This window comes from Gigantopelta aegis, chromosome 14, assembly GCF_016097555.1.
Source record: "Gigantopelta aegis isolate Gae_Host chromosome 14, Gae_host_genome, whole genome shotgun sequence".
NCBI lineage: Eukaryota > Metazoa > Mollusca > Gastropoda > Neomphalida > Peltospiridae > Gigantopelta > Gigantopelta aegis.
This window is the reverse complement of record NC_054712.1, coordinates 38746243-38760812: the sequence shown is the minus strand read 5'-3', so window position 1 is coordinate 38760812 and position 14570 is coordinate 38746243. Positions and strand designations below refer to the sequence as shown.

The 14570-nt window shown below is 36.8% G+C and overlaps 1 protein-coding gene across 1 annotated transcript in view; it reads right to left on the bottom strand.

Moving 5' to 3' along the window:
• Positions 1-59: 59 nt before the first annotated feature.
• Positions 60-14570, bottom strand: part of LOC121388210 (protein-glutamine gamma-glutamyltransferase K-like) — a 32101-nt gene continuing 17590 nt past the window's right edge. The window contains exons 8-16 of the mRNA XM_041519480.1: positions 14100-14238; positions 12786-12889; positions 11118-11280; positions 8433-8512; positions 7612-7697; positions 5596-5794; positions 4711-4871; positions 3094-3230; positions 60-2274 (exon numbers count right to left, since the gene is read on the bottom strand). Coding sequence (XP_041375414.1) covers positions 2130-2274; positions 3094-3230; positions 4711-4871; positions 5596-5794; positions 7612-7697; positions 8433-8512; positions 11118-11280; positions 12786-12889; positions 14100-14238 — 1214 coding nt within the window. The 3' untranslated portion in view covers positions 60-2129. The remainder of the gene's footprint in view (positions 2275-3093; positions 3231-4710; positions 4872-5595; positions 5795-7611; positions 7698-8432; positions 8513-11117; positions 11281-12785; positions 12890-14099; positions 14239-14570) is intronic.

Sequence of the window (14570 nt, the reverse complement as noted above, 5' to 3'; positions counted from 1 at the left end):
AGACGAGTTTAGTCTATTATTAGAAGGTATTTCACCATTTCAAAGTCACAAACTCATGTTTTACTCAGTTGTAACTTTATCCCAATATGTGACAGATTTGTAGATTAGCTAAACTTAGTATGCATTTTCATGGGTTGAAACTAGGATCTGTCCCTTTAAATACATGTATATTTATATACAATAGTACTAGTCTGTACTACATGTTTTAACATGCAAAAGAAAGCCCACCATTTTCAAGTCATATAGTACATGTATTAATGGTTAACTTCAGAGAAAGGACTTCCGTATTTTAAACAGGACTCACCCTGTACATTGTCAAATGAACCAACTGCTAATTTTTATACAAAATGGCTACACAATTTAGACTTTGGCTAATAAAATATTCCTCGAATTAACCACATTTTAATGTTTTTGAAGGAAATACTCGAGATTTCTGAAAATTGGCTAAACCCAAACGAGTTCCAGTGTGAGCCGTGTTAAAGTTGTAATCCCAAGTTTATTTTTACTATTTAATACATTATTCATTTAGAATTTAGAATTGATCATACAGTACAATTCAGTTATTTTCCATAATGTGCTACTCTATGTACGTATTATATTTAATCTAGTTCCCTTGAAATGTAGTATTCACAGTATGGCAAGTTTGAATCTGAGGTGTACCATTGATAACTGCCAAAATAGTAAAATAAAAATAGTACTGGGTTAAAGTTTGTAAGTAGCTTCAAACGAGTAAATATAATATTCTAGCAGCTGTCTTGAAAATAGTGTTACATTTCTTTTGTATGTCAATATATAATGGATTTCATAGCTGGTTACACTTTTTGGTATTAAGACATGATTTAGCGTATCCAAGTTCTTTAGACTTCAGCTGAGCAATACAAACACACATCTATAAAAACATAATTCATTAGCATTAACCATGTGTATGATTACATGTGCTAAATATGTCACAACATATCATTAGCATCATTATCATCATCATTAAAATCATCATTATCATCATCACTACCATCATCATCAGCAGCAGCATCAACATCATCATAATTATTATTAAACAATATTAATATTTATAACAAAACAAATGCACTTATGCAAGTGTTTAAAGCTGTATAAAACCTATATTATCTATATCATTGGGTTTAAAAGTTTATAGTTGTGGCAATACTTTATATTAATAGCTCCAATTCATAAAGATTTTTCCTCTATCAGTTGTAAAGAAAATATTAATTGCAAATAGTAAGATGACGAGTTTTAAGTAAAGCCTGCTATAATGTCTACTGAAAATGATATCAGCACCAAATAATATAACACCAGCAAAAGATTTGAAATTTAAACTAACACTGAAAAAAACAAAAGAGTTAAAATTTAAAACTTTCAGCTTGTTGAAAACACATGTACCTGTATTTATGTAATTTTTTCTCTTCCAATAATGTAAAAACGTTTTTTTTTTAAAGAAAGTTTTTTTTTTTTTTTGTTCATTCTATTCGGATTTTGAATGATTTTATGATGTAGATTTACTTGTAGATTTCAATATTCTAAAGATATTTCTCCAAAGTGTTATAGGATTAAGTCTTGGATATTTTTTTAGACTTAGCAGGAACTGAGTCTTTTAAAGACATTTATTTAGAATGACACAGTGTGCAAGTGGTTCCTGTAAAGATGTATTTTGCTCATTATTTGGTAGTTACTTGTGCCTTTTGATCAGGTCCATTCACATAAACATTCTAAAACATTGGGTTTTTGCCAAATAAAATCATATTTCATATTTAGAAAACATTTTCTGCCATTAATAATGATAAACTGCTACTTTTATTGATGAAAATGCTCTTATACATCATTAATGTACAGTCATTATGTTACATGTATGACTGCAATAATGTTCCTTTGTAAATACCAACTGCTGTGAGGTCCTTTTGGATTATTATCTCCAACTAAAATAATTCCTAAATCTGCCACTGTAATGTAAACATCTGTTATAGAGGAAGCATTTAGTTTGCAATGGAGGGATCTAAGAAGACACTGAAATGGAGGGATCTAAGAAGACGTTGAAATGGAGGGATCCAAGAAGACATTGAAATGGAGGGATCCAAGAAGACATTGAAAAGGCAGGATCCAAGACGACATGCTGTTTATTTGGGTTGGACGTGGATGGTAACAGATCCGTTAATATCATCAAGCTGATCAGAGCTGAACAAGGCAATGAGTTCACGGTCGCCTTTCTTCCTCGGAAGTAAGTCCACTGACGTCATAAACGTCTTTTTCGCTTCCACAGAGCTGAAAAATAACACAAAGTTACAGTGTGTTTGACCGGTATGTACCATTTGTCTTGTGCTAAAGAACAACTGTACTGCATCCTAATTTGAAATCGTATTATATACATGTATATAGAGTTCAGGCGCAAAATGCGATATCAACCATTTTCTTTCTAGTTTTTAGTTAAAGCCATTATTGTATGTCAGTAAGGGCTAATCGTAGGCCCGCTGATTTGCTGCAAAACATGATTGATCCTTATGAAATTGTATTGGGTAAATCCCGTTTTTTTTATCAAAACGCGATATACGCCAATTAAAGAAAATCACTTTTACTGAAAATGAAAAATGGATATATCGCGTTTTGCGCCTAAACTCTTCGTATATATATATATATGTATATATATATATAAATAATTATTAATGCATGCTGTCTGTCATGTGGTAAAGTATAACTACCCTCCACACACACCATTCCTAAAGTTACCTAATGTTTAGTATGTGTTATTTGCCATGTGCTAGACTATACTTACACTAAGCTACACACACACACACCATGCATCAAGTACCTAATGTTTAGCGTGTACCCTTTGTCATATATAAACTACATTTTCCCACACACACATACATCATGCACCAGGTACCTAATGTATAGTGTGTGCCATTTGTCCTGTGCTAAACTATACTTACCCACACTACATACACACCATGCACCAAGTACCTAATGTATAGCATGTGCCATTTATCATGTGCTAAACTATACTTACCCACACTACACACACACCATGCACTAAGTACCTAATATATAGCATGTGCTTTTTGTCATGTGTTAAGTTATACTTACCCCTGTTTTATGATGAGTGGTTCCTGCAGACCGGCTCCGGACACCTCCAGCCGACATCGAGTCAGAGTCACAGGGAGAGGATTCACAAATGAAATCTCCACTTTCATTCGCTGGCCAACTTTACCGTGCTCTGAAACCTGCAGACAAATATCAATAATGTCACCACAGACAGATGGACACATGTTACAGATTAGTTTTAAAAACAATGGACAGTCTTTGCCAGGAGCAAAATAAAAGACGAATTGAAAGATAACTCTCTCTTTAAGCAAGCAATCACATGAATTTTCAAATGAAACTTATTTGAAAATTTGATTGCAAGGCGATCACTTTACAGGTCTTCTTCTAACCAACCCTAACCCTGGTCTGGGAGTGGCAGTCCTCTTTGTGGCAATGCAAGGTGGTGGGCTATTCACATATTACGTAATGCTATTTTTGTCAAGATTATAGACAACCTGGACTCCCTATTGTAATGATCCCTAATACTAGACCATACACACCCAAAATATTATGTAGTGCTTGGATACTCCCCCCCCCCCCCCCCCCCCCCCTTACTCGCATTCATATGATTTTAATGTACTGTCTTGTGATTTGGAAAAGTACAGATACGCATTTTAACTGAATTTACATTGGTTATTATTTAGCTATAATTACTTACGTTAAACATTTTTGCTGTGACAGAGCATTTATGAAAACAAAAATAAAAATAAACACAATAGATTTTAGTAATTTTAAAAAAGGTGTTACATAATGCTGTTCAATATACCCTCCCAGCACTTGTAACACTTTAGACCTACATCCACTTACACCCTTGAACGTTACGTAATATTTGAATGGCCCCAAGGATGTATTCTCTTGTAAAGGATCTTGTCAAGAGTGGCTATCCTCCTATAGATACATTTCATATATTTCATGGAATATCAACCATTATTCTGCTACATGCTCAATCGACTGTGTTATGAAGAGATACAGTCTTGATCACGGATAATATGGGTTTGGTCATTCAGATTCTTTCTTTCTTTAAAGGTGCAGACCATAGTTTTAACCCGTAAAAAAACGGACACTAAGTTTAGTTAATTTACAAACCTGTAACTCATTTGAATAAAGTTACAATAGCGTGAAAGAAGAGTCTGTGACATCAAAACAGGAAATATACTTTAAAAAATTGACTAGAATATTTTTTGTATTAGAAACACCAGGATGACCAGAAATGGATAATCTAAAGAATAAAATATAAGTAATGTTTGATTTCAGTGATCATAAATGGCTCTAATAGTAAAAAATATGCTGTAGTATTTAAAAACTAGGGTCTGTCCCTTTAACTTATTTCCGTGCTTATATCCAATTAAGGTTCAAGCACGCTGTCCTGGGCACACACCTCAGCTATCTGGGCTGTCTGTCCAGGACAGTGCATTAGTTATTAGTGGTTAGTGAGAGAGAAGAGGGTGCAGTGGTCTTACACCTACCTATTGAGTCATTAAAACTCTCTCTGGGTGGAAGCCGGTACCGGGTTGTGAACCCAGTACCTACCAAGCCTTATGTCCGATGGCTTAACCACGACACCACCGAGGCCGGTATTCAGATTCTAAAACTAGTGTAATATTATTTAGAGTTATTTACCTTGATGGTGAGATGTGGCTTGCGTAGTCTGAGTTCGTCGGTTTTCGTAAAGATCTGTTTGGTCTCGTCCACTCGGCCGAATGCCGTGATGTCCATCAGACAGCAGTCCTGAAGTTTGTCATTGTAATCATCCACATCCACCTTTACTGTGATGATCTTCACTGAAAGTCAATCATATACCGTGAGACCTCGATAACTTGGACTCCAGGCTCCATATTCATAAACGTATTTAAGTCAGTGTATGATATTTATCAACATACTTGAAGTATGTATGTAAGTATCATACTTTGATTTAAGTACGTTTATGAATACGGAGACAGTGGTCCAGAAATACCACTTTATTACTTTATGGACAATGGTAACAAAAACCAAACTTTTAATGCTGTGAATGTCTTCCTTAATCTTGATATTTGATATGATTATATTAGTCGTCATTTATTTATTATATTTTAATCAGGTGCGGATCAATGTTTTTTTTAATAGACCCGTTGTTGTTTTTTGAACATAGAATTTAAAGGTCCTTGACAGGTGGACAGGATAATTTAGCATTTTTGTGTATTCTGTAATATACATGTATATTGTTTGATAGAAAATGACCTGAATCCGCGCCTGTTTTAGTCATAAAATGGTGGTTTGACTATATTTTAATTGCCCAAAATATTACCATAAGCTTCTTAACACACTGTTTTAAAAATAAGAGACAACTCACATGTTCAAAATACCAGTCAACACATATATCTTTGATGCAAAATATTTGGATATCATACATTTCTGAAAACTTGAAATTAAAAAAAAAAGCCAAAAAATATTTTGCCATTTTTCCTCATTATAGTATGGTACCCATTTGTATTTACAGATGTATAGTGACAAATTCTGATGACGTACCTTCTCCTGACTTGAGCACAACCTTGTATGGCTCGGACTTGCACTTCTCAAATGGAACACCGGTATAGAAGACGGTTTTGCAAGCCAGACGACCGCTGATGGTGCGGGTGTCTTTACTGTTGTTGACCATCTTCATCTGAATTTCAAAGTCTTGTCCAACAAACACATCATCATTGAACAGAAGACTGAACTTAACATCCTGGAAAACAATTATGTTTTTTAAAATGTAATTTTGTCAATGAAAATGATAAATGTCTGCATATAAATAGTACATATCAGTGTAGAAAGAAATTAATAATGAATAACAATGCATGGAGGTGAGGAAATGGAATAGTATTTTAATGACATTTTAAACTATGGTTATTTGGTGTTTAAAATTATGATTATTTTGCAGGGCTAGCTCTGCCACTCGCCAAATTCGACAATTGCGAATTTTAGGAACAACTGGCAAATTTTATTTTAATTTGGCAAACAAATTTCAAGTAATAATTGATATTTTGTTGGAAAATAACTGTGGTTTTACATGTTTAAAGATAATTTGGCGAAATGTTTTGCTCATGCAGAGCTATCCCTGTTTTGAAACTTAGTCTAAAGTGATGGAAAAAGAATCTCACTGTTGCCACACACATTAATCCTATCACATAGCAGCAAGGGCTCTTTTATATGCACTTTCGCACAGACATATCGTAATAGATAGATGGGGAGAAAAACACAGAGGTTACCAAAGGGGATCAATCCCACAACCTATCAAATATCAGGCAAGTGCTCTACCACTGAGCTACATTCTGGTATACACCATCCGAAGTTATCTGGGCTGTCTGCATAAGCGTATGAGACGGGGAGGTGTGGGGGGGGGGGGGGGGGAGAGCAAATTCACGCAAAATTTATACAGATATTCGGGCAAAATGTGCTAACCTGAGACCTTTTTACCATGTGTTTCCATCATTCTACTCTCAAAATTAGTTGTCATCAATGTAAAAGATCGATCCCCATTGGTGGGCCTATTGGGCTATTTCTCGCTCTAGCCAGTGCACCACGAGTGGTATATCAAAGGCCGTGGTATGTGCTATCCTGTCTGTGGGATGGTGCATATAAAAGATCCCTTGCTGCAAATGGAAAAACGTAGCGGGTTTCATCTCTATGACTGTGTCAAAATGATCATATGTTTGACATCCAATAGCTGATGATTAATAAATCTCTAGTGGTGTTGTTAAACAAAACAAACCATGTAAAAATGGGCAGTGATTCATTTACAACCCTATATAGCTGTTTGGTAGTAATGCTAATATGAATAAATGTTGTTATCCAGATTCAGGCACTTTTGTTTAATTCGGGCAAAAGTCAGCCTGCCCACCCTTCCGTTCATGAAAAATGGGAGCCTATATGCTTATGGTTGTCCGTCTTGGACATGGGTTAATGGTTACTCTTTAATGAGAGACAAGTCAGTGTAGTGGCCATAAAACATACTCTGGGATGTGGTGCCAGGATATGAACCCAGTACTTACTGGCCTTTAGCCTATCACTAATCCACCAAGGGCAGTTGCATGGGTGAGGTATTATTAGACAAGAATTCCTATTTTATTAACAAACTCAGTTTCAGTTATTACCAGAGTGTTTCAGTATTGTCAGTATTATATATTAGGAATAAAAATTGTATTATGTGAAGCTCTGTCTTTCCATGCCCATAGTAAGCATATCTAAATCCTGGAAAAAAACAAAACATTTAAAATTCCCTAAGCAAATAACTAACTAAGACAGACCAAAAATATGCTGTTCAAAATGACCAGGGGATGAAATGTCTAGGGTATAAAATGGTAGTGTGTACGAAACATCCTGGGATGAAACAAATCAGGTACAAAACATCCAGGGACAAAACTAATTGGGTACAAAACATCCTGGGACGAAACAAATTGGGTATGAAACAAATCAGGTACAAAACATACAGGGACAAAACAAATTGGGTACGAAATATCCAATAACCTTATACATGTAACTGAGTTAGAACATGGTACTCACATTCTGGCCTCGTTTGTAGATATCCTTGTGAATGGTAGAGCCCAGCTGATTGGCTTTTAGAACTGCCACTCGCTCGCCATCAGAACCTGACCAATCAAAAGTTAGCACACATTATTAACATAAAATATTACCATTGATAATTAACATATATTATGATATCTCACCATCTCGCATCAAAATATGTTGTCTTATAATTACCTGTGCATACAAATGATATGCACCAGCCTCAGTGGTGTCGGACATAAGGCTGGTAGGTAGTGGGTTCCATCCTATAGTACCGGCTCCCACACAGAGAGAGTTTAACGACTCAGTAACTTTTCATGGGTTTTTGACACATTCAAGCACTATTCAAATCTGTAAAGAGCCCTGTATGACTTACAACAGTTAAACCAATGAGATCATGCCTTTCTTAGATTTCAGCCCATCAGTGGACTCATTAGGCTATTTCTCGCTCCAGCCAGTGCACCACAACTGGTATATCAAAGGCCGTGGTATGTGCTATCCTGTCTGTGTGATGGTGCATATAAAAGATCCCTTGCTGCTAATCAAAAAGAGTAGCCCATGAAGTGGCAACAGCGGGTTTCCTCTCTCAATATCTGTGTGGTCCTTAACCATATGTCCGACGCCATATAACTGTAAATAAAATGTGTTGAGTACGTCATTAAATAAAACATTTCCTTCCTTCCTTCTTAGATTTCAGCAACAATTTTATTGTATTTCCTGACATCCATAGTAGGCAGTAATAGTCATCTATACTTTAATTTTCATCTGATATTTCTGTTCTGAATGATGTCTTCTATTTGTTGAAGTGCGTACGTTACCTTCAGAAAATTTGTATCTCGATGTCACATCCTCCCGGTCAGAGACTCCGGCAGCCTTGGTGCTGATGTTCTTTCCAACACTGCAAGAGGCAGAGAAACAGAAAATGTTTTATTTAACGACACACTCAACACATTTTATTTACAGTTATATGGCATCAGACATATGGTTAAGGACCACACAGATATAGAGAGGAAACCTGCTGTCGCCACTTCATGGGCTACTCTTTTCGATTAGCAGCAAGGGATCTTTTATATGTGCCATGCCACAGACAGGATAGCACATACCACGGCCTTTGATATACCAGTCGTGGTGCACTGGCTGGAACGAGAAATAGAACAATCAGGCCACCGATGGGGATCGATCCTAAACCGACCACGCATCATGCGAGCGGTTTACCACTGGGCACTGAGAAATAGAGGATAATACACACATTACCAGTTATTATAAAATTCATATCCCAAGTAAAATAATTTTCACTTGTTAAGAGCTTTAGCGAGTGAAAAACTTAAATTATTTCATGAGGGACATAAATTTTATAATAACTGGTACTGATTTTGTTGTTCTCTTTATTATCTCAGCTTTTTTTTGTTCTCTCTCTAAAAGATTTATTTTTTATACCTATACATGTATGTGTATATAGACGTTAGGCCTATAAACTACTTTACCTACTATCATGAGTCTAGCTATAACTTTGTATTTTATTCACATTCCTAGACAATTGTTAAAAAGTTTTATTTATGATTTCAATCTGTTTCAACTCTTTCTGTCAGTTTCCTTCGACTCTGTCTTCTGAGCTGTCCACACCATCGCCTACCTGTCTCAACTTCCTCCATGGATGCAGTCTCTGTGTATTTCCTTGTATCCACCTGGCAGCTAATAAAGCTGGTCTGACCCACAGCATTAATTAACGACCGTCAGTAGTATGGGTGCATAGTAAAAGGGTTACAAGTGCCTCTTAACAATGCCAGAAGTAACTACTGAACACTCCCTGAAGTTTTATTTATTCTGTTTTTAAAATCTGTGATGAACTGTATTAAAACAAGCATTCTGAGAGTACTGCTGAAGGTTGTACTAAACCAAATAACTTCTGGCTGGGTCAAAGTTCGAGATGCACCGAACTTTTGATAGAGAAGTTAACACCACATGTTCTGTGATTGGTGATAAATGCGAGTGTGTTGGTTGTAAAAACAATTAGTTTCATCTGGGCACAAAAATGTATGCAATTTTACTTCATCTAGTACCACTAGCTGTGTCAAGTAGCCTTGTGCTTAAAACATGTATGGGGAACCTGTAAAAATATTTTGTGCAAAACTAGGGGTGTTGTAAAAGCAATTGCATGTATGGTCCGAATTTATGAAGCTGGTTTTTCTTGAACACGGGTGTTTAGGCATGTAGTTACATGCTTTGTAAATTTGGCTCTATATGTGGGACAGCAGATGGACGGACAGATGGATGAATGGAGATGAAACCTGTAATCCCCTCCGGTTGGACCAGTAAGGGAACCAATAACATTTTATTACACATTTAACAATAAAATCTGAAAGGCATAAATGCAAATGTCATTGTGTAAAGTTGTTAAATCATGTTGGATTCATATACAGTACCGACAAAGTCATTGCATTGTAAGTGCTAAATTATTCAATAATATTGTATATTACACAGGTGGCACTAACGTCCATGTCCCCCACCCCAATCACATCTCTTTTTATCCACCCATGATTATCTGACAACATTTTTTTCACAAGTGTACAAACAATACTTTTTCCAAAAGGTTTACATGTAAAATGTTGTTACTTTACTCATGCAGAAGTGTGTAATATATAAATAAAATATCAAGCTTTATCTTTTAACTCTTAACATTATGTTGGGGTTTTTTAAAGTGTACGGTTCTAAAGAGACAATTCTGAGCTTTTAACCATTTTAAAAGGTTTTCAGCAAATATTTTTACATTATTAAAATTACAATTTACTTACCTTGTCTTGGTAAGAATATGAATATCTCAATAACAAATGGAATTCTGGACACTTTAATATCAATATCAATTTTGGTATTAAAAAAATGTGTACATCCAAATTTATTATTTCTTCCAATGGCTAAACTAAATTTGAAATAATTCAGCCAAAGTTCATTCCAAATGTAAATATCCATATAAAGGTGGATGTGTGCTTATTTTGTTGGGAGGGGAACACAAATGGAAGACTTGTTAGGGATGAAAGTAAAGTAGTAAAGTAGTTTGTTTTATTTAACGATGCCACTAGAGCACATTGATTTTTTATCTTATCATCGGCTATTGGACGTCAAACATATGGTCATTCTGACACTGTTTTGTAGAGGAAACCCGCTGTCGCCACATAGCCTACTCTTTTACAACAGGCAGCAAGGGATCTTTTATCTGCGTTTCCCACTAGTTATGGATCACTGGCCGGTGCAAGTGGTTTACACCTACCCATTGAGCTTTGCGGAGCACTCACTCAGGGTTTGGAGTCGGTATCTGGATCAAAAATCTCATGCCTCGACTGGGATCCAAACCCAGTACCTACCAGCTTGTAGACTGATGGCCTAACCACGATGCCACCGAGGCCGGTGTTAGGGATAAAAACTCAGAATAGTCGCTTTGTATAGAACCTGCGCTCAGACAAGAACTTCTATCTAATTAATTACTAAAGGTGTACATTAATACGTACGCTCCCTTGTCGATGTACACATTGACCAGTTCACCGTCCGGCATCACTGACCAGTAGACACGGTCAGCATTCACTTCGGCAAACACAAACGGAGCATCAAACGGCATATTTACCTCCCCTTGTTTGATTGCTTCTACAGAAACAGGTCCACAGCAGTAAACACCTGCAAAAAAAACAGAAGTTAAAAAAAAAACAATTGTGACAATTAACAATTTTTAGCAGTCCGTATACATTTCTACATGAGTTATTATCTCCTATTTTGAACATTTTATAGCATTTTGAATAATGGTTCAAATTCAAAATCAAAGACTAGTTGGTAAAATGATGTGAAATAAAAGTGAATGTGACAAGAGTTGCACTTACAAATTCCACTCTTACTTACATCAGTTTATCTATTAGTAAATGAGGTCTACAGGCTGGTAGGTACTGGGTTCGGATCCCAGTCGAGGCATGGGATTTTTTAATCCAGATACCGACTCCAAACCCTGAGTGAGTCCACCGCAAGGCTCAATGGGTAGGTGTAAACCACTTGCACTGACCAGTGATCCATAACTGGTTCAACAAAGGCCATGGTTTGTGCTATCCTGGCTGTGGGAAGCGCAAATAAAAGATCCCTTGCTGCTAATCGGAAAGAGTAGCCCATGTAGTGGCGACAGCAGATTTCCTCTCAAAATCTGTGTGGTCCTTAACCATATGTCTGATGCCATATAACCGTAAATAAAATGTGTTGAGTGCATAGTTAAATAAAACATTTCTTTCTATTAGTAAATGAATAAAATGTATACACATTAACAAACTACAATGTATGATGATATACATACATTTCTAAACTATGAAGCCCTTTATTTTCATGAGCTTAATAAATGTTCATGATTTTGTCAAAAACACATTTTGCTGCATACTCAAATTTATGGATCGATAAAGTAGTTTCATAAACTTAAGTTATATTTTTATTGTGTTCTTAAATTCATTGACTACATTAGGAGGATAACTAAAACAAGCATTCTGAGAGTACTGCTAAAGCATTTTTCATTTCAACTTATTTTCGTGTTTATATCCAATTACTTTTCAAGCACGCTGTCCTGGGCACACACCTCAGCTATCTGGGCTGTCTGTCCAGGATAGTGGGTTAGTTGTTAGTTGGTTAGTGGTTAGTGAGAGAGAAGAGGGTGTAGTTGCCTTACACCTACTCACTGAGCCCTTAAGAATTCACTCTGGGTTGGAGCCAGTACTGGGCTGCGAACCCTGTACCTACCATCCTGTAGTCCGATGGTTTAACCACTGCACCACCGAGGCCAGTGCTAAAGCAATACATGTCCCCTACCGGCCCCACAAAATTGTTATTACTTCCATTATTGGGAACAGACGGAAGAAGAGACAGACAGACAAAGGACGGAGATGAAACCTATAGTGGTGGACTACTAATCCTGTTACAGCCTCAATATATTGATTTTATCCTACTCTAGTTAAATGGCAAATGCATTTATTATTTTAAAGTAGTATCAAGTTATTCTCTACATACTTAACCATTTTATAATTTGGGAAATTTCATAGCAATATATTAAAGAAATTATTAATATTCCTCTTTTTGTTGTTCAGCTTGTTTTTTTGCTGCTGTTGTTGTGTTGTTGTCCAGTGTATTTAAAGTAAGCTCATAGACCAACTCACCGTCACTGGTCTCCTGTGGTGTTGCGTCGATTGCCTGCCAACCACCGAAACCAGTTGGGAGGTCAGGTCGTGCCATGAACACCTCATTCCACACATGGAAGTTCCTGCAGGAAGAAACCAAATACTATGACATTTCTTTTAATTGATGCATGGTTGGATGGGCATTGTGTATGTGTGTGTGTGTGTGTGTGTTTATTGATGATGCAATGGATGCATGGATGGGTGGGTGGGTGTATGGATGAATGGATGGGTGGGTTTGTGGGTGGATGGGGAACAGATGGGTGGGTGGATGTATGATTGGATGTATTATTGGATGGATGAGTGGGGTTTGGATGCATGATTGGATAAACTTTGTGGATAGATGGGTGGGTGGGTGTGTTTTGGGTGGATGGGTGGGTGGATGGATGGATGAATGGATATGTGATTGGAAAGGTGGATGGGTGGATGGATGGATAGATGAATGGATGGATTGGATGGATCGATAGATGGTTGGGTGTGTGATTGGAAAGGTGTATGGTTGGATGGATTGATAAATGAATGAGTGTGTGGTTGGTGGTTGGATGAATGGATGGATGAATAGATGGATGTATGGATGGATAGCTGACTATATTGTTGGCAAGTGGAATTGAGGATTGGTGGGTGGGGGGGGGGGGGTAGATTGGCGTATGGATGGATTGATGGGAGGATGGGTGAGTGGTATCATGGATTTGGGTAAGTGGCTTGATTCATGGATGGGTGGGTGGAAGGAGGAAAGGAGGATTTGATGTAGTGAGTGTGGAAAATGGTTATAGGGATTAAAGAAAAGGATGAATACAATGAAAGAATATGATTGAGATGTATAACTATGTGAAATGTTCATCTTTAAAACATTATATATTAATTTACTTCATGCTTTTGTTTTAACATATTTAGTGGACTTGTAGTCCACCTTACCTGAGCTCTGTACCATTGAAAGTTAAAGTTTGGTTTGGTTAAACAACACCATTGGAAAACATTAGCTATTTTACGTCAAACATTTAGTTATATGTATTGGTAGTTTTCAGAGGAAATTCAGTAAATTTTTTCTGTTAGCAGTGAGGGATCCTTTATATGAACTTTCTCACAGATAGGACAGTACATAGCATGGCCTTTGATATACCAGTCATGTAAAACTGGTTGGGATAGAAACAAATCCCAGTGGGTCCACCAAGGTGGTTTGATCCGGTGACCCAAGCACCTCAAACTAGTGCTTTACTAACTGAGCTAAATCTAGCCCCCATCTACCATTGAACTACATTCCACATAAAATGTACAAAGAAAAAAGAAATCTCTTACCAAACAGAATCAAAGTTTCTGCTATCATCGAGCTCTCCTTCCGAATCAAAATGGATGTCAATGGTGATGGTGCCATCTGTGTCGTGAGCAGACGCGAAGTTGGTCACACTTCTGGTGGGAATTCCAAGAGCTCTACAAACTGCAGTGTCAAATAAATAACATATCAACTACCAAGAAACAGATTTTACAACATAACGAGAAAGCTGTTCACTAAAACCCAATGAAGCCATCATTTTCAAGGGGAATGAATCCTTCATCAGTGTTTCCGCCAGACAGAAATATTTGGGTATGGTGCTATGGAACTGAATGCAACCACAGTCAACAGGGGGTATGGGGGGGCCTCCCCAAGAAACAAAATGGGCTAAGTTTAGTGTTAAGGTTAAGAAAATCATACAGTAATGATAAGAGTAATTTTGTCAAAAGGTTAACTTAAAAAAAAATCTGCAAACAAATTTGAGTATGGCGCCATAC